This window comes from Chamaea fasciata, unplaced genomic scaffold, assembly GCF_029207755.1.
Source record: "Chamaea fasciata isolate MVZ Bird 193981 ecotype frontalis unplaced genomic scaffold, bChaFas1.0.hap1 SCAF_2, whole genome shotgun sequence".
NCBI classification, from domain to species: Eukaryota; Metazoa; Chordata; class Aves; order Passeriformes; family Sylviidae; genus Chamaea; species Chamaea fasciata.
Genome location: NW_027094087.1, coordinates 103,597,176 through 103,616,439, shown reverse-complemented (window position 1 = coordinate 103,616,439; position 19,264 = coordinate 103,597,176). Strand labels below are relative to the sequence as shown.

General features: G+C 54.0%; 2 protein-coding genes across 4 annotated transcripts in view; one reads left to right on the top strand and one right to left on the bottom strand.

The window, feature by feature from the left end:
* Positions 1 to 2,406: 2,406 nt before the first annotated feature.
* ARX (aristaless related homeobox) lies at positions 2,407 to 10,323 on the top strand. 2 transcript variants are annotated; one of them, XM_066176969.1, is made up of 6 exons: positions 2,407 to 2,693; positions 3,759 to 4,479; positions 5,775 to 5,820; positions 7,757 to 7,826; positions 7,911 to 8,085; positions 9,024 to 10,323. In XM_066176969.1, the coding sequence occupies exons 1-6, from the start codon at positions 2,501 to 2,503 to the stop codon at positions 9,262 to 9,264; spliced, it is 1,446 nt and encodes a 481-aa protein (XP_066033066.1). In that variant the 5' UTR covers positions 2,407 to 2,500; the 3' UTR covers positions 9,265 to 10,323. The 2 variants fall into 2 exon arrangements, with proteins under 2 accessions (XP_066033066.1, XP_066033064.1); XM_066176967.1 differs by having other exon boundaries at positions 7,757 to 8,085.
* Positions 10,324 to 14,004: 3,681 nt separating this feature from the next.
* The window catches only part of POLA1 (DNA polymerase alpha 1, catalytic subunit), a 186,526-nt gene continuing 181,266 nt past the window's right edge, over positions 14,005 to 19,264 (bottom strand). For both annotated transcript variants that reach the window (XM_066176965.1, XM_066176966.1), the window contains exon 37: positions 14,005 to 15,255. In XM_066176965.1, coding sequence (XP_066033062.1) covers positions 15,074 to 15,255 — 182 coding nt within the window. In that variant the 3' untranslated portion in view covers positions 14,005 to 15,073. The remainder of the gene's footprint in view (positions 15,256 to 19,264) is intronic.

Genomic DNA, 19,264 nt, shown 5'->3' with positions numbered 1-19,264 from the left:
TCATTGCAGTATTGTTGTTTTCTCTCTCTCGTTCTCTCCCTGTAACACTGCCATAACGCGCTCCAGTGTTAAATTAGCAGGTTGCAGGGGGAAGGGAAGACAAGAAGGCGAGGGAAAGACCATAAATGACTAAAAGTTTGTTTAAAAAAATAAATAAAGGAACAAAGTGACTTGGCACAGGAGAGCTCGCGTCGCAAAGCATTTTTGCCTGCGAACAGGAGCACTGCGGGCCCGCCCCGCGCCCTGGGCCGGCCGGAGCCGCGTTTCCTCCGGCAGGGCCTGCCGGGGCGCCGGAAAGCGGGACAGGGGAGGCCGCCCGGCCAGACCCAGGCACAGTGGGGCGAGGGACCGGGGCGGGAAAGGAGTGAAAAGAAGCTACAGACTGCTGGAAGGCCTCAGCAGGGCTTCCTGCGCTCCGCCCGTCCCCGACAGCCTCGAGCTCCCTCCCGCCGCAGCCCCGGTTCGCACCGCCGGCAGCCACCGGATGGTCTCGGCGCTGCTGAAGTCCCCGCAGATGCCTCGCCGAAGGTCCTCCGTGCCCTCCGGCTGTCACTGGTGCCGCGGCGGGTACGGGCCCCCCCACCTCGGGCAGGCAAAGCGGCAGTTCTGCCCTTCCCTGCTCCGCCACTCGCAGTGTCGCGGCTCGCCCGCACTGCCTTGGCCGGCGCACGGCAAGGCAGCGAAGGGAAAGCAGATGCGGGCCGGCCTCCCCTGCTGCCGGAGCGCCGCTCCTGGCCCGCTTGTACCCGCGGCTCCGCGCAGCTTCTCCCGGGCAAGCCCCGGCAGGGAAGTCCGGTGGGAAAGTCCACGTGGAGCCACCCGGCACGGCCAGGGGTGGCAGCTCCTCTGGTCGCCGAGCTTCTCCAAGGGCACCCCTGGGTCTTCCTGTCTTCTTTTTTGTTTGTTGGTTTTTTTTGGATTTGGGGTGGACCTTTTTTGGTTACTGGGGTAATGAACTAATTGCCTCTCGTGCCGGGGATGGCAGAAACTCCCTGGAGCTGAGCACCGACGGCAAACGGCAGCTTTGCTCCCTGCCCACGGGCACCCTGCAAAGCCGAGCCGGGCCGGGCAGAGGCCGCCCCGCTGTGGATCGCGGGGCCCGCCGGCCGCGCACGTCGGGGCACTTCCCGCTGGCATCTCCCCGGCCTGCGAATCAGGAGAAAACGAGGAGGAATGAATGAGGGGTAGGAGCCCTGAGGGGCCCCGCTCCCCAGGAGGGGACGACTCTGGGTATAACGTTTGTCCCCGCACACGCACCTTTAGAGCTTGGAAGTGTGTGCGTGTGCGCACACGGGCGTGGACACAGCCAGAACGGCGTTGAGCCCACGCCAGCGCGGACACACGCACGCACTTTCTTATCTTTTCTCTTAATTCTCTCGGGTTAATTAGGAGACGTTAGTTCCGCACGGGAACTGTGGCATGAGCACGGAAAATGGGGCTGTCTCCGCTTCGGTGCTCGGGGCTGGACATCACCCGAACGAGAGGACGGGTTATTTGTGGTGACCGGGAGCAGTTTCTCCGACGTGTTTGTGCTTGGGGGAGTCCGGGATCAGGAGCGCACACGTAAGCGGGGACAGGCAGCTGTACCGTGCCCATCAAAATCGAGCCCAACCTGACCAGACAGGGAGCCTTGAACTTGTGACCGCCCAATGGGGAAGGGAAAGGAGGGAGCATAAAAAACCGTCAGAGGTCTTCCGGCCCCGAAGCGGCGTGGGAAGCGCCGGCGGAGGGGAGATACGTGTGCGGAGAAAGGCGGAGGCTGTCAGGGCAGGGAGAGCGCTGCCGGACAGCAGCGCACCGGGCTCCGCGCCCTGCCTTGCTCGGGGGAAGCTCTTCCCGGCTCCCGCACTCCGCGGGGTCGGGCCCCGGCGCTGCAGGTGCTGTCACGGAAAGCCCCGAGCGCGGACGCGGCATTTCAAACACCGGCGGCCAGCGCGGCCGGCGCGCGGCCCTGCGCAGCACCGCGCCCCGCGGGCGGGCAGCAGCTGCCCGTGGGAAAACACGGCGCGGATCCCCCAGCGCCATCCCGCCCGGGCATTGCCGGGGGCTAGGGAAGGGGCGGGCGGGGAGCGGGCCGCCGTCGGGGCGAGGAGGTGGGGACGGGGCAAGGCGTGCCGCGGAAACTCCGCCGCCGCCCATCCCGGACGCCCCCGACGGCTTCCCCGAGCGGGTCCCCGCCGGCTGCCGCCCCCACGGAGCGGGGGCGGAGCGCGGCGGGAGGGGCGGGGCGGGGGGCAGCGCGGCGACTCGGGGCGGGCGCCGATCCGGAGCGGTCCGAGCCGGGCTTTGCCGGGCGCCGTCTGTCAGCGGCCGCCCGGCCTCCGGCGGGAGCCAATCAGGGGGCGGCTGCCCGCACGTGGAGCCGAGGGGACTCAAGAGCGCCGCGGCCGCCGCTCACTCCCCCCGTGACGGGCGTCCCGGCGGCACCGGGCAGCGCCGCGGGGGCGTCCGCGCCGCCGCTCCCGCCCCGGCCCCACGGCTCGGCCCCGCTGCCGCCGCCATGAGCGGCCCCTACCCGGAGGAGAGCTGCGCCGAGCGCCCCGAGTGCAAAAGTAAATCGCCAACTTTGCTGTCCTCCTACTGCATCGACAGCATCCTGGGCCGGCGGAGCCCTTGCAAGGTGCGGCTGCTCGGTACCGCGCCCACCCTGCCCGCCATCGCCGCCCGCCCCGACACCGACAAGGCCGCCCAAGGTAAGCCCCCCCGTCCCATTCCGCTCGTCCCGTTCCTTTTCCCCGGCGTCGGGCAGGCCCGGGTGTGTGTCCCACCTTCCCTGCACTGCCTGCGGCTCGGCCTCGGCCCCGCTCCCCGCCTGCACCACACGGCCGGGCGCTATTCCCCTTTATCCCGTTACCGTGCTCGTTAGCGGCTTATGTGCTGCCAGGAAGCGCGGCCGGAGCCGTGCCCGGAATTCGTCACAATTCTTTCCCTGGCGGTCGGGTATCGGCGCTTTAGGCTGCTCTTGCTTTCGATATAGGTGTAATTTTTTAAGGCAAAATAAATCGGTGCGAGATGTAATCTCTGTGGGGGGAAAGCGCCTCGCCCGTTCGCATTAAACCTATAATGGGTTTCGGCGAGCGAGCTGGGGCCGCGCCCGGCGACAGCCGGGGCGGTGATAACGGGTCGCCGGCAGCCCCCGGCCCCGACTTGAGAGCAGTCCCGTCCGGAGCCGCGGGGACCCCGGATGGGCAGCTCCCATGGGCGGCCTCGCTCCCGCTTTTCCCGCCGTACACCGGCGGGCGGGATTCTTTCCTCCTAAACCAAAACCAGACTTGGGGGGGGGGGGGGGGGGGGGGTTGTGAAGATTATAGGAGGGGGGAACAAAACAAAAAACCAGCGGAGGAATCCCGAGCCGCCGGGCGGGTGCAGTGGGATAGCGCTGCCCCGCCATGTGAGATGGGGTCCGGCGCTGACCGCTGTCGGAGACGTACCGGCGCAGGCCGGGGGCTGCCAGACCCCCACAGTCTGTCCCGGCCCCGAGCGGGCCGCTGGGCCGGGCTCAGCGAGCGGGAGAAATTTCTTCCCAGGCTGGGAGCAGCGGCGGGGCCGGCGTGAGAGACGGGATAGGGGGTGAAAAATGGTGTACGAAGGATGGCTGAGGGACCGGGCTCTTGCCTTGGGCTCTGTTCGCGTAGATTCTACTGACCGTGTCTCTCCTTCTCTCTACCTTTCTTTCTTTCCTCCGCACCCTTCTCCCCGCCACGCCTGCCCGCTCCGTCCGATTTGCTGCGGCCGTCTACGCCATTTTCACGGCTCAGGGTCCCCTAAGGGCAGTCCCCCCTTCGAGCCGGCCGAGCTGCACCTTCCCCCCAAACTGCGCCGGCTCTACGGGCCGGGCGGGGGCCGGCTGCTGCCGCCGCGGGCGGCGGGGCCTCGGGGGGACCGGCCGGAGGGGCGACCGGAGGGGGGCGCGGGCCCCGTGCCCGCCGCCGCCCCGTGGGACACGCTGAAGATCAGCCAGGCGCCCCAGGTCAGCATCAGCCGCAGCAAAAGCTACCGTGAAAACGCGCCCTTCGTGGCGCCGCCGCCCGCCCGGGACGAGCTGGGCAGCCCCGCCGCGCACGTCGAGGAACGGCCGGGCCCTGCCGCGCCGGCCGCGGAGGAGGAAGAGGAGGAAGAGGACGAAGAGATGCTGGAGGAGGAGGAGGACGAGGAGGAAGAGGAGCTGGAGGACGACGAGGAGGAGGAGCTGCTGGGCGAGGACGGCGGGGGGCTGCTGAAGGATGCCCGCCGGGGCGCCACCGCGGCCCCCGGAGCGGAGGGCGGGGATCTGTCCCCCAAGGAGGAGCTGCTGCTGCACCCCGAGGACGGGGAGGGCAAGGATGGCGAGGAGAGCGTCTGCCTCTCGGCCGGCAGCGACTCCGAGGAGGGGCTGCTCAAGAGGAAGCAGCGCCGCTATCGTACCACCTTCACTAGCTACCAGCTGGAGGAGCTGGAGAGGGCCTTCCAGAAAACCCACTACCCCGACGTCTTCACCAGGTACCGGCGCCGGGGCCCCGGCCGAGCGCGGAGTGAGCGAACCCCGGGGGGACGGGACGGGGCGGCAGTGTGCTGCACCCCCGCCTCCAAACCGCCCCCGGCGGTGAATCCTGCCTCGGGCACCCCCGGGCTGGGAGGAGACGGGGAACAGGGCCGGGCTCGGGGGGGACCCAGTGCCGGCAGAGCCCGGGCAGGCCCGCCTGATGGCCGCCGCCGGGGGTTATTTTTACCCGCTGCCCACCCCTCCTGTCACCGCGGCCGCGCCGGGATCTGTTACGCTCGTGGGCTGGAGCCTGGCCCGGGGAAGCCCCGGCAGCAGCAGAGATCAAAGCGCCGCTGTCTAAAAATACCAGCCCGGCACGTTGGGGCCTCTGGGTGCCCGGAGTTGCCCCCAAGGAGCCCGGCGGGGCCCGTCCCGGCTCGACTCTGTCCGCACTTTCGGGGGCATTTTCCCGTTGAAAATGAGGGCTCGGTGGTGACGGGTCTGGCCAGCCGCTTCCCTGCGGGAAGCGCAGGCAGGGGGAGAGGCAGAGCCGCCAGCCCTCTCCTCGCACTCATCGAAAATTGCAGGTCCCCCCTCCCGCCTTAAGGCTAGAGTGGGATCGAGTCCCCAGAGTCGCACTTTTCGATCACGAAGACCCTCCCGGTTTCTCGTTTGTTTTGCCCGGGGGTTGGGCGGTCGGGGGCGGCGTTGGAACCAGGACTGTTTCACGGGGGCTTTTTTTTCCCTGGACCTCGGAGCCGCTCATCGCCCGCGGGGCTCACCTCGGGGCGCCGCCTGGCCCCGGCCCCGGGAGCGGCTGCCCGGGCTGTCTATGGACATACCGCACTTTTTTTAGTTGGTGGGTTTTTTTTTTTTTTTTTTACGGCTTTGGGTTTTGCTCCAGGGCTTTTCACACCCTGAGGGCGCGGAGCTCCGGCCGCGGCAGGATCCCAGTTTTGCTGGGAATGCTCCTTTCTGGGACACGGAGTTGATGAGCCATTTTCCAGTGTCTTAAATGTTTTCCGATTTGCCTTAATTGTGGAAATGTGAACCTCCGTGTGGAGCTTCCCGGCTGCCGTCCCCGACACGGCAGCTGCGGCTGGAACCGGCCGAATTTGGGGAGCGGCGGGGAGGGGATGCCAAAACCCTAGAGTCCCGAGAGGCGCCCAGCTCGGCGGCCCGGAGCCGGGCCGAGGGCGGCGACAGGCGGTGTCCGCCCGCGGCCCGGCCCCGCTCGCCTCGGGCACCGGGATTTCGGGCGCGGGCGGCCCGAGGTGCCCCGGGCTGACGGCAGCGTCTGTGTCTCCCCCAGGGAGGAGCTGGCCATGAGGCTCGATCTGACAGAAGCCCGAGTGCAGGTGAGTGCCGGCGGCGGGACCGGGACCGGCGCGTCCCTCGGCGGCGCCCAGGGGAAGGGTGGCCCGGCCCTCTTCGGCGGCGCCCCGGCCCCGGCAGGGCCGAGCCATCGGCTGGCGAATTCCCGTGTGATTAAAACTCAGGGCTCCCGTTTCGGTTGTTAGAAACTCGCTCGGCCGCAGGTCGGGTATTTGGCTGCCATCAAATCTCCAATCGGGCTTCATAAAAGCCCACTTAGTGCTAGAACAAACAGGACCATTTGAAGGCGAAATGTTGTTTGATTTCCTCTCCGCCTGCACAAGGAGCTGGCTAATGCTATTTGATTTCCCATTTTTGATAGCAATAAGCCTGCATTGATCTAATAGTGAGTGAGTGCAATGCTATTAAAGGTGTTTGCAGCCCCATACCAGAGTGCATTTCCCAACCCGGGTCTCATAACCAAAGAGACGATAAACATTGGGATGCCCTGATTGCCAACAGAAAACAGATGTCTCTGGGTTTGAAGCTGAGCAAATCACTTTACAGTTAAAATCGGGCGCTGATAAAGCATAATAAATTCCATATGGCTCATTTAATACACAACAGCTTCTTGCATTAGAGGGGCTAATGATGAGATTTGTCCCCTCCTTTCTGTTGACACATTTCTCCATTGTCAAACAGAGATGTGACAGCAAATCAGTATTTTCAGCTCAGGGGAACAAGTCGTGGGAAAGTTAAATAACTTTTTTTAACAGAAAGACACCCCCTTTCTTTCTCCTCTATTCATGGCAGAAGATGTAATTAAGTGAATATGAATTATGAGAGTCCCTTCGTTTACCTTTGGGTGTACTCAGACTTATTAATTCAATAAGGGGGAATTGTAGCGAGGACAGCTTGCTAATTGAGTTTTAGCGAGGAGAGACGCTCCCTCGGTGCCAGGCTGTTGCCTCCCGCACGAACACAATGCCTCTTCATCGTGGGTACCCAGATAGGCGTATGTGGAGATCAGTTCCCACTGAACAACTGTATGGAGAGATTCAAAGCGCTGCTGCCTTTCTGCCTTCCCGGAAAGAAAGGTCTCATCCTCAGCTTACAAAGCCGGGCATAACAGGAAAAACTCTGCCCACACCTGCCCCAAAAGATTTACAAATGTCTGTTCCTTAAAGTCTCTGTCTGTAGGTGCGTGTGATGGTCCCACACTTGGTATTAAGGGAACAAGGCAATATTTCATTTTCCTTTGAAATGTGGTTCATTTTTCTCTACCTCTCTCCTGCTTTAAGCAGTTTTATTTCACGATTTTTTTCTTTGTGGGAGGGATAAAAGAGAGAAAGGATGGCAGTCCCATGGCATCCTAACTTTCATAAAACAGATCTTAAAAGCGCAGCCTTGAAATCTAGATTTGCTGCTTTGGTTGTCTCACAAATTATTTCTTCGTTTCAGACGTCAGTGAAATTATGACTTTTTTTCCCTGTCTTTAAATCTGAAGGAAAAAAAGTCTACAGTCCCGAAACGATATAATTTGTAAATATGCCCTTTAACGGGAAAAAAAAAAAAAATGTCGCGGTGTGGGTGTGAGTGCGGAATAATTCCCGCATAGTTCCCCTGGGAAATGGTATTGCCGCTGCTCCAGCGCAGCGGCAGCCGCCTCCCGCTCCGATATCTGCCCGCACCGCCGACCTGCCGCAGAGGTGTGCGGGGGTGTTGCCCCGCTGCGCCCCTCCGGGAGCCCGGGCCCTCGACAGGGCCGGGGGTGTCACCGAGAGCCGCGCGTCGGCACGGCCGGGGCTCGGCGCGGCACCGGCACGCGTGGCCCCCGCGGGCCGAGCCCGTCTGGGGTGAGCCCGCTTCGGGGGCGGCGGAGGAGCGGCCGCCGTCGGGCCGGTGCGGGGCTCCTGAGGGGCTCGCCGCTCCGAGGGCGCGGGCAGGCGTATTAAAACCGGTTTTTCTTTTGGCTTTCAGGTATGGTTCCAGAACCGTAGGGCTAAGTGGCGGAAGAGGGAAAAGGCTGGGGCTCAGACACACCCCCCAGGTTTGCCTTTCCCTGGTCCCCTGTCAGCAACTCACCCCCTCAGTCCATACCTTGATGCTAGTCCTTTCCCTCCTCATCACCCAGCTCTAGACTCCGCCTGGACCGCCGCCGCCGCCGCGGCCGCCGCCTTCCCCAGCCTGCCGCCGCCGCCCCCCGGCTCCGCGGCGCTGCCCCCCGGCGGGACCCCGCTCGGCCTCGGCACCTTCCTGGGCGCGGCCGTGTTCCGCCACCCCGCCTTCATCAGCCCCGCCTTCGGCAGGTACCGCCCGCCCACGCGCCACCGGCACCGGGGGGTCCTGGGGCGGGGGCGCCGGGAATGGCGCCGGGAACGCCGCGCGCGCTGAGGGATGGCGGCCCCACGCGGGACCCGCGGCGCGGCCGCCACGGCGTTCGAACTTGGAGCGCCCGGCAGCCGGCGCCGATTGGGCGCCGCGCGGGTCACGTGCTTTTGCCGCGGCCGCTCATTGGGCGGGGGCGGCTCCCCCGCTCGCCCCCAGCGCGGCCGCGGGTTCCCCGTGGGGGCGGCCGGGACGGGGCAGGGCCCCGAGGGACAGGCCTGCGGAAAGCGGCGCTCCCACGCAGAAAGTAAACTCTTGAGTGGGTTTCCCTGCGTGCACGCGTGGCCTCTGCTTTGCTCGGGGCGGGGGTAATTGGACCGTCGCGGGGGGGACCGTCACGGACAGATTTTTAGCCGCGGGCATGAGCGGGGCTGAGCTGCCGCAGGTTGGCATGAGGACGAGCTCCGGCGGGAGCCGCGATCCGTCCTACGCTGCTCCGAACGGAGAGCCCACGGGCGAAGCGCGGGAAGCGCCGGGTGGCCCCGGCCGCGCTGCTCGCGTAGGGCGGACAGGTCCGGGAACCGGGGGGAGCCGGCGCTGCCTGCCCCGCACCGCGTGTTCCCCCCCGTGCCTCCGCTTCTCCGCCGGCTGCAGCCCCCGGTCACTGCCGCCCTGACTCTGGCCAGTCGGGGAGGACCAGAGGACCAGGCTCAGCGATTTTTCCTCTTTTTTTTTTTTTTTTCCTTTTTTTTTATTTTTTTTTTTCCCCCAAAACTATCTTTTTCCCGCCCGACGTCGGGTATTTCCAGTGAGTCTCTGTCCCCTCGCGTCCGCGCTTGACGGGAAGGAGGCCACCGGGGCCGTGCGGGGCCGGCGGTGCCCGGCGCGACGGTGACGGCCGTCTATGCTTCCTTTGCAGGCTCTTTTCCACCATGTCCCCCCTGGGCAGCGCCTCCAGCGCCGCGGCCCTGCTGCGGCAGCCGGCGCCGGCCGCCGAGGGCGCGGTGGGCTCGGCGGGGCTGGGGGACCCGGCCAGTGCCGCCGCCGACCGGCGGGCATCCAGCATCGCCGCCCTGCGGCTGAAGGCCAAGGAACACGCCGCCCAGCTTACCCAGCTCAACATCCTCCCCGGGAACAGCACGGGGAAAGAGGTGTGCTAAGGCACGGCTGCCGTCCGCGGGGTGCGGGTTAGGGTTTTTTTAGGGGGGAGAGGAAAATGAGAGACGGAGAGAGGAGGAGAATAAATACGCGAATCAATAAAGGTCGCCTCAGACAGCGTGAATCAAGACCAAACGGGGGGAAAAATAATAATGATTTTTTAAAAAAAGAGGACCAGCAGCTGAGACTCTAGTAGGTTCTCAAGTTAGGAACTTCGAGAAAGTGAATGCCTCTCGCATCAGCCCTCATACGAGTGAAACGACACTTAAAACCTCCTGAATAAGTAACTCCTTGGCTGGTACATTTCTTAAATGTACGACGTGTCCATTTCCTCTGAAAATCAGGGGGGGAAAAAAGTAAATAAAAAAAAAAAGAAAAAAAGAAAAAAAAGAAAAAAAAAAGCCCTAATTAAAGTTACTATATATTAGCATTTCGTACACTAAATATTTTTCCTTCTGTTTATCTGGCAAGAAAAAAAAAGAAATAGAATTGTAATTAAGAAAGTGGAAAAAAAAAATAGAGAAGCTAAGAGAGGGGGAAAGCTACCCACATCTTAAAATCCTTCACATCCTAGGATGTTAAGTTGGTCAGTTAGAAAGCGCTGGAGAACTATTTTACATGTTGCAACAAGCTGCATATGCTAACCAAGGATGCTGCCAGTGCAGACTGAAAGTTAATTTGATGCTGTAAGATAACCAGTGCACTTAGGGGAAAGGGTATATCTTTTTCTTGTTATATTCTTTATCACTACACCAACCAAGGTTTTTATATCAAACCAAAGGGAAATACACTGCTAGAATATGGACTGTTTAAGTCACTAAACTGTGATTATTGATTCTGTACATACCATTGTTATAAAAAAAAAAGAACAGAGCTTTGTATATTTGAAAAGTTATAAAACAATTGCACTCAGTGTAGTGTTGTAAAAGTTTGTCATTCTGTAGATTCTTACTGTGTTGTAGATATAATAGGGTTCCTAGACAAATATTTATGTACAAACTCTTTATTTAACTTATTAACTGTAGAGGTTTCTGAAACCCTCAAGAGGCAATGGTACAGTACTTTTTCGTGTAATGTCGTTATTGTTAACACTTTTCCTTGCTATCCGGTGGAGAAGTGCCACGTTCAGAAAATAAACAAAAATATATGTTTAACAAAAAAAAAAAAAAAATCAAAAGAAGCAAAAAGCCCGGTGCTTGCGGGGGCGCCGGGGCCCGGGGCGGCCGGGGCTGAGCCCCGCCAACCCGGGGACCCCCCCGCGGGGTCTGGGTGGGCGCGGGTGGCTCGCCTGGGGCGGCGGCCGTACCTCGGGCGTGGCGGGGAAGCGAAGTGCCGGCAGCCCCGTTTGCGAGGGGATTCGCGGATGGCGAGGTCGGGTGGGGCACCCACGGCCGTACCTGCCCGCGCTCTGTCGCGGGCACCGTGGCGTGTCCCCCCAGCTCCGCAGCCCGGGGTGCTCTGGGGTCGTCCCTTGGTGCCCCGCGCTCCCCCGGCACTCGCCGGGCGGGCGCGGGCCAGTCCCCGGCTCCGCCGCTGCCGAAAGTCGGGGGCGGGGGGAAATTTGGAATTTTGGGGAACGCTTGGCCATCCCGCAGCTCTGGGGTCACGAAAGTTTCTCTGCGCCTGCCCCTTCGTTCTCTTCGAGGTGAACTTCCGTTTCTTCCCTCTTCCTTTATTACCCCCCCGGGTGGTTTTCTTGTTTTTTTCCTCTCGCGCCTTTTTTTTTTTTTTTTTTTTTTTTTTTTTTTTTTTTTTTTTTTTGGCGCAGCGCTCCCCTCTGCCTCTTCCACGGAGCAGGGGTCGAAATGCGGGGAGCCCCCCGGCCGCACTCCCCGCGGCCCTTCCCCGGCCGTGATGACCCTGCCCCCCTCCGACCAAGCCCCGGCCCCCGGACGGGCCGTCGGAGCGCTGGGGTGCGGGGTTCTTTTTTAGGGTGATTTGGTTTAATCGCGGCAGCGCTCCACACCGGCGGCCCGGGGCCGGGGAAGAGCCCGTGGGCACACCGAGTGGCCCGGCCCGGCCCGGCCCGGCCCGGCGGGCGGCTCCACGGGGCGACCCCGGCTCCGGGAGCCACCGGCCGGGAAGCGCCGCTGGAGCGAGTACCGCGCGTGGGATCCCGCCGCAACCCTTCCCCGCAGCTCCCCCTCCACTCATGGCATTTCATATCCCACACCCCCAACCCCGCCCGCCCCCAGCCCTATTTCTGAGTTCTAAAAACCCACCATAGGCGCGAAAAAAAATTTATGGGAAAATAAGGCTTGTTCCTTGGACGTTATTAACAGTGCAGCCTGAAATATACATTTTTGCCTCAAAGAAAAGGGAATCATTATCAAGCCATTAGGCATTAAGAAATGTCATTCAGTCATTTTTATTCATTCTGCTGAAATCTTCGTAAAAGCCCGAATCATACTTCTGCAAGCAGCAATTTTGTTAATCCAGGGGGTTATTACTCTGGTCTCTTATTAGGATCTATACTGCTGCCAAGCAATCCTATAACCTTCTCAAAAGAAGTTTACCTCCGTGTTATAAAACCAGTAGTGGTATTTATACTGTGCAATAATTAGTGTATTACCTGAATCCACTAACAGGTTCATTTTATCTCCGCACAAAACCCCTAGTCTGCTTATAGAAAGCTTGTGCCTCCTTTGGTGCTGTTAAAGTGGTGAAAGAGTGAATGAAGGCTGGTAGCACTTTCTCCTTTCGCCGTGCCTTAATTCCCATCTCTTTTTGCTCTCATCCAATTAGTGCAGTGTATTAAGCGGTTTATCATCTCATAGTCAGCTATTGAGAGAAACAAGGCGAACACTTTGCAATAGAGCCTGCTCTCCTTTGACACCCTCAGGTACTTACATATTCCACTGTGCTATGAATAATAGAGGAAGAATAGAGCGCTAATTCCCTCATCAAAGAATGCCTTGTCTGCTGCTTTGCTCAACAACACCATTCTGATCAAAAGAAAAGCAATAAAGCTTAGCATAACAAAACGAAACCTACTTATTAGCTTAGTGGTTAAATTAATGCAGAGCCGCTGCTATTCAAAACCAAGGTTTGAAAACAGCCTCCAACAACCTGATAATGCTGCCTTCGGGATGAAGGAATTTTAATCTGAAATTTGAAGCTGGCACAGATGAGTTAATCTATTAAACTGCTATAAGGAGGGTGCGGGAGAACTATTCAATTAAGGCACATTTAAGGTGCCCTGCAGAAGACGGGGATGGATTCGAAGGGGAAGATGTGCTCTGCCTCGGCCTTAGAAAACTGCCTTTGGCGGCGAAAAGAGGGATTTTGGCACAGCAGCAACCGTGTTTGCGGATGGGAATTCTTTTTCACATCGCATATGCCATCAGCGAAACCTGGCCACCGGCTCCATATATCAACACTCCTCTCCCCCAACTGCAAATAAATACAAATAAACACAAACCTTAATTTTAACAGCACGGGGTGGGGGAGGGGGATATGAGGAGGAAAAGGAAGGGAAGGCGATTCGGGCCAGACCAGCCTCAGCATGCAAACCTCCGAACTTCAGTCTTTCCCAAATTATTTACAGCGCAGCATTTACGAGCTCCATTTAATATTAAATGCTATAAAGATGATTTTGCGTTTCCCAGCCTTTCTGAGGGGCCAAGACGAGGCACGGTGCCCAGAGCTGATTAGAGAGGGAGAGGGGAGGGGAAAAAAAAATCCGGTTTAGTCCTTGCCAAGACTTCAGCTCTGATCTGACCAGCTTTGCTGAGAGGAATCAAAAAAAGCCTCCATTCGGGGTAAAAGCCCTCATTTCCCATCCTCAAGCCGCCCGGACTGTGGCTGGCCGGGGTGGCGGGGGCTGCGGGGCTGTGCCACTCGCAGCTCCTCTGCCTCGGTGCGTGGGGGAACAGCCCCTCGCAGGGCCACTCTGTGCTGCTGCACCCTACACAGTCATTCCACAACGCTCTCATTTAATCTAAACATCCCTAAACTTGCAAATTAACAGGCTCTTCAGCTGTAATTATACAGATACATACAAGTGCCACAGGGTCAGGTTATGCCATATCTATTCATTTTATTTGTATACCTAATGTCTGGAGGAGAAGGTCACACTTATCACTTTTGAAGGCATTCTACCCAGTTAATATCAGTAATATCTTCATAATCCTAATTGGGCCAGACACAAAAAAATCTAAAAATCCCTGCATGAAATTACAAGAAACTAGGATCTTTTGAAGTTCTGCAACTTCAGTACATCATCTTGGCAGCAACACCTTTCCAAGACAAGACTTCAAATGAAGTCTGTTTTACAGTATTAACCCAACTGAACATATTGGGAAGGACTGATAGCTCACAACACCTGCACAACACCAGAGACTGCACAGGTTCCATTTACCACCACAGTGATTCCAGGTGAGCAGGAATGAAAGTTCCAAAAGTTGCTAGGAAGATGACTGTGTATTTAGGCATATTCAGACTGACACTACCCATACTGACACACAGCCTCTTCCAAATGCCACGCCGGGGACAAATGAATGTCATAAAATACTCTGAACACAAACAGACACACGTATCCCTACAGTGCCCAACATGTTCGTGCTGATCTTCTTTTTCTTCAAGCTCCCTTTGTTAATGGCTGTTCATCCTTAAAACAGACACACAAGAAATTCTATAACACCAGGAAAAGTCCCGAGCAATATGACCTAGCATGGCCTATTTTCAACCATCAGATCATAGAATCAAATTCTTTTTTACTAGAAAACTTTATTTTTTTTCCTTCGAGTGTGAAAAAGCTTTACATTTTATACTGTTTAAGATTTTAAAGCAATTTTTATAATGTTACATTAATATATCACATTTCAAACTTAACGGCGAACAGTGTACAATATTTTGTGTACAAAAGCATGTACCCAAATTTATTCTCTTGTCATATCTGCTTGTCATTTTATTAGAAGTAAATGAAAAATACAATTTGTTTGTAAAAACTGTAAAACCTCCAACACAGTAATTATTACAGAACAGTAACTATGATTTGCTGCTTTCCATTCCCCTGTTATTGGTTACAATGCCATCCCAAAAATATTTTTCCCTACTGATTGCTTACTTTCAAATACTTTGAAATGAAACACATTTATATCTTCTGTATGTGAGAAATGGGTTTTGTTCACGTGCATGTCTTTACATCGACACAGAAATTTTCAACGTGGCAAAATACTATGTTTAAAGATGCTTGGAAAGACTCATAATAAAAAGATGGTCCCTATTTTTAGCACCTCCAGGTTTCAGTTGTTCTTGAATGAATTTCAAAGTAAAGCGTCCCTACCTCTTTCAGAAGGTAATAGGACATTTAAATGCATTTAGGTTTAGTATTGTTTTTAATTGGTATGTTTATGATCAGGAAGAAGATAAACCGTGAAAAGGCAAAACATTAGTGCTCCTACTGAGACCTCTACTAACCTCTCTTCCTGAGAGCACCTCTAGTAAATACCCTGGAGCAAAGTCTAGGATCACTTACATTCCAGCAACTCTCACTGGGAATTATCCAATTAAAGCAGCAATTCCCCCACCCCCTTTTCCCTCATAGGTCTAAATACACAACAAAAAATATTGCAAAAATCAACTACTCCATATTTTAATAACCCTGGTTTCTCAGTGAAGAAAAGGAAGATAAAAGCACCTTGAATACTTCATATCCATGAGAATCATACATCCTGTTTTCACCTCCCATTCTTCCTCCTCCAAAGAGACAAGATTATTAAAACATCATTGTACATACTGAAAATAGAGTATTGCTGAAGAGATCATTACTGATAAACAAGGGACTAGCCTCCCCCCATTTTTAATCAATCACTGTCTTTCATTACTGGACTCTCCCACAGATCTTCCTATACTGCCGGTGAAGAGTTTGCCAAGGTTCACTTCTGAGTAGCCACTCATGGACAGGCATTTGTCTACGGTGCTCTTCAGTCTTTTGTAGGCCTCAGAAACGTCCCCCCTGAGTGGGTAGTCTCTCTTCTTCTTCAAATACTCTAGAAGAACAAAGGGGAAAAACCCAAAAAACACAGAGGGATTAAATGACCTCAAAAAGACAGGATTTTTACATTTCATTAGACTGTGAATCAAGGTATTTTAAAATGAAGTGAATGCTGTAGTTCGCAAAGAGCACGTTGGTGGCAAGCTCTCCCACATTCTCCTGCATTCCCTGCCTTTCCTGCACGAGTTGGTGAGGGGCCATGGTGAACCTTGGCCATGGAGCCAAGGCTGAAGTTCCCTCAGCCCCACCAGCACAGGAACAGAGGGAAAACTGGCAAGAGCCACCCCTAGTCCAGTTTTGCCATCTGGCTGGAGTGAAATGGGGGTTCACTAAATCACAGCAGAGAAAGTAAGCAATAGCTGGGCTGGCTCTGAAAGGATCTCATTTAAAAGGGGCAGGTGCCTTAACTTAGTGAGAACTATGCAGAGGATCACAATTCATGTCCAATTCATGTCCCTCATCCCTGCTGTTAATACTGGCACTGGCACAACCTGGGACAGACTTATCACCAGTCTTGTGTGTTCTCAAATGCACCTTTCGTGCAGGATGGGAATTGCAATCCTGAGCACTTCAGAGGCACTGGAAGGAAAGGGAATTAGCACAAGCAAGGGGAATTCCATGCTACTTTACCCTAAAATAGAGAGAAGATGCCAAGTGTCTCAACCAGGAGATATCAGGTTCACCGGACACATGAAGAGGCTCCCAAATGCTTGATGAGAGATGTCTGGAGGACAAGACATTTACTCACCTGTACCTTTATGTGTGTGCAAAGTCATGCACCTGAGTCTGTACATACCTCAGCAGCAAAGGTCAAGCTGTTCTATTTCTGCTGGGGCTTTTTTGTTAAATTTTATGCCATTAAAAAAATACCCAAGGAATTTTGTTTGGGTGATTGTCCCAATTTTCCTTTATAAAAGCTGTGGACAAAGACGAAAAAAGCAAAATATTCCACTGCTCTATTATACAGCAGCACCAAGTGGATGCAGATCTGGTGCACTTGTGCTCCTACTTTCCAGCCAACTCCACATTCTAGAAACACCAGCTCCTACCCAAAAGCCTGTTCCTGCAATTACACCTTGGAACACTGGAGAGCACATACACTGCAAAACAAGGTGCCCTCCCAGGCAGCTTCCCTGCTTCTAGACTGGAGGGACTCCAGGTCCAGCAGAACTAGGAGAGCACAGCACAGGTACTCGAGGTCAAGATTTGAAGCCACTGAGGTGCAGGGTAAAGCATGTGTCTTATGAGCAACCAACACCCTCCTTGTATTGCTCATTAGCTTTGCCTGAAAGCTGTTGCCTCACTTCTCCCTGACACCTTCACAACTCTCCTTGTCCTTTGAATACCTAACAGAGGAGCCTCCATCCTCTCTCAAACAGCTTTTACTCTACAGCACAAGTTAAGATGAAAAACCAATTGTCTCTAAAAACAGTGGGTTTATTTAAGAAAAGGTTTTTGGGGAGAGGGACACTCTGGTTTTTTGCGTCTATCTGTCTAAGGGATGAAATTACTCTTTTTTGTGACCGCTCTGTGATGCGACTGAGATGAAGGTGTCCCATCAGACACAGCTTCATCTCAGCAGCCAAGGACTGCTACATGAGGAGATGGCAGGGATGGGAGGCATGGCGAAGAAAAAGCTATTACAATTTTGAGGTCTGTGAATTTCTCCTCCCTGAGGATTTACAAGTATTTCTGCAGAGCCTCAGATGTTGTAGTATGAGCTCAGCAGACTAGCTCTGGATACAATACAAACAGCAGTGTTTTACTGAGAAACTGCCACCTGCTTAGGTTTCCCATGTTATTCACAAAGTTCCACTGAAGTCAACTGCTTTGCATAAAGCTATCAAGTCTTTAAAAATTAAATTAAAATTTAAATTAACAATGCCTGAGTAAGTGAATACGTTGATTAAAAGCACTTTGATAAGCACCTTTCATGCATTGTAGTGAAGAAGATATGTATTGTGTTGTCACATTCAGTTTTGTGTCCGGGCAGTAAGCAAACAGAGGAAGATGCCTTGTTAAAGATACCACGTTTTTACTGTTATACAGGCAGTAATGACTTAAAGTCTGTTAGCAGAATTGAATTTTCCTTAAACTACAACTACAATACAATAAAAGCTTGATTACGTGAATCTGCTCATTAACAGGCTGAAGTCACTATGCCATAAACAGATTTAACGATTCTGAAAGTATTTAGATACAGGGTTACGTTAAACAAACCTTGAAAATTGTCTTAACCACATCCATAAAAACACCAATCCTACTTTGCCACAAATTGAGCTCTCACTTGTTTATGCATTACACTAAGTGGGTTCACTTGCAACTGCTCACACGTTAGCCAAACCATGCTCTTTATACCAAGGAACTGCGGAAAATACTCTCCTTATACCTCAACATTAGGCCAAAATAGTTTAAAGCTTCCTGGAGCTCTGGAGGGACCAAGGTAAAATACATCAATGTGAACAGCTGGCACATGTGAACAGAGCAGGAAGGCACATTAATCATTAGAACATTGAGGCAAACAATACATCAGGGCTGAAAGTAGGGAACAGAAATACAGGCCCATGTACAGCTCCAATTCAGGCTTCAGGGCTCCAGCCATCCCACTAGCAGAGCTCCCAGCTCCCCCCAACACTAAATCTAAACTCCAATTATACGCAATAACCTTTCTGACAGTATGCTTCAAACATTTCTTCGATGCAATTACCCTTGTAGAGGCAGGTAGGAAAGGGTGGACTGAAAAAAAGGAGAAATATGAGGGGCCTCGTTGAAGTAATGAGGCCAATTTTAAGTTTCAATTATAAGAGAATGGGAGCTGGGAGCTCCGGGAGGAGAGGCAGGCAGGGCTGTGCCTGCAGCACCATGCATTTGAATGACACAAGTGCATCTGATGACTGGGGAGAGGAGATTTAAAGAACTGTAGTAATACAGAGCAGGGGAAGATGAGAGAGGACACAGCTCCTGATGTGTTTACCTCCTTTGCTGATGGGATATTGACTTTTCCCACCAGGTTGGTTAGAAAGGGGACTATTTACGCTGCCACACAGCAGAGTAAGAATGACAACCAGCATCACTCTGTGCTCCTCTGAGTAAAAGACAACTGTGACCGTTCTATATCACACAGCCAAGTTACCACACCGTCCAACTTAGAGGTGCATATAAAGGCTCCTACTTTCTTCCTAAATGAGAATTTAATCAATAACATGCCTAAGGCCTTCTGAAAACTAAGCTATACAAACTGACTGAAATTGCCTTTTAATACTTACATTCTGAAACAGTTCTATACCCATTATCATCCCATAATTGTTTTAGTAACATCCAAGTTCAGTGGCAATGAGCAATCTTTTAAGATGACCACTGCTGCAGAATGTATACATGGCTATACATAATGAAATGTATTTATACACATGCAAAGCATACAAAAGACATTATCAAAACAAATATAAAAATTTTAAATGCAATTATTTTATTAGAAATTAAAAAAAAAAGAGATGTGCTTCTGACTGCCAGTAAAATTCAGGTACCGTATTTTCTAAAGTTAGTAGATCACTGACTCTGGTAAGTACTACAGAATCATACCACCAAGCATGCAGGTAATCCCTCCTTCCACCTCCCAATGTAACTGCCCCCCCCTTCCCTTCACAAAACACAGTCTAAACTTCTGGATATCCCTGTCAAATTCAGTACCCCATCCAAATCCTTGCTTAGCTACCTCGGTACATTTTTATATTAATAGTGGAAAATATTTTAAAATTTTAAAGGTTCCTGAAATTTGTTTACCCTATGCTGTTGTTCAGATGTTGAAAGCAAGGATGGAAATAGTTGGAGCTTATCTATACTTGACTGCATGTTTTCCATTTATTGCCATTTCTCTTAATTTCTATTAAAATGATGCTGAGTAACCTGATAGCCACAATCGAGAACTTTAATTCTTGGATTCCCTAAAATGTGGCTCAGTGAAAGTCTTCTGTTTTTTTTTCTCCTGATTGGACAACTGAACTGTG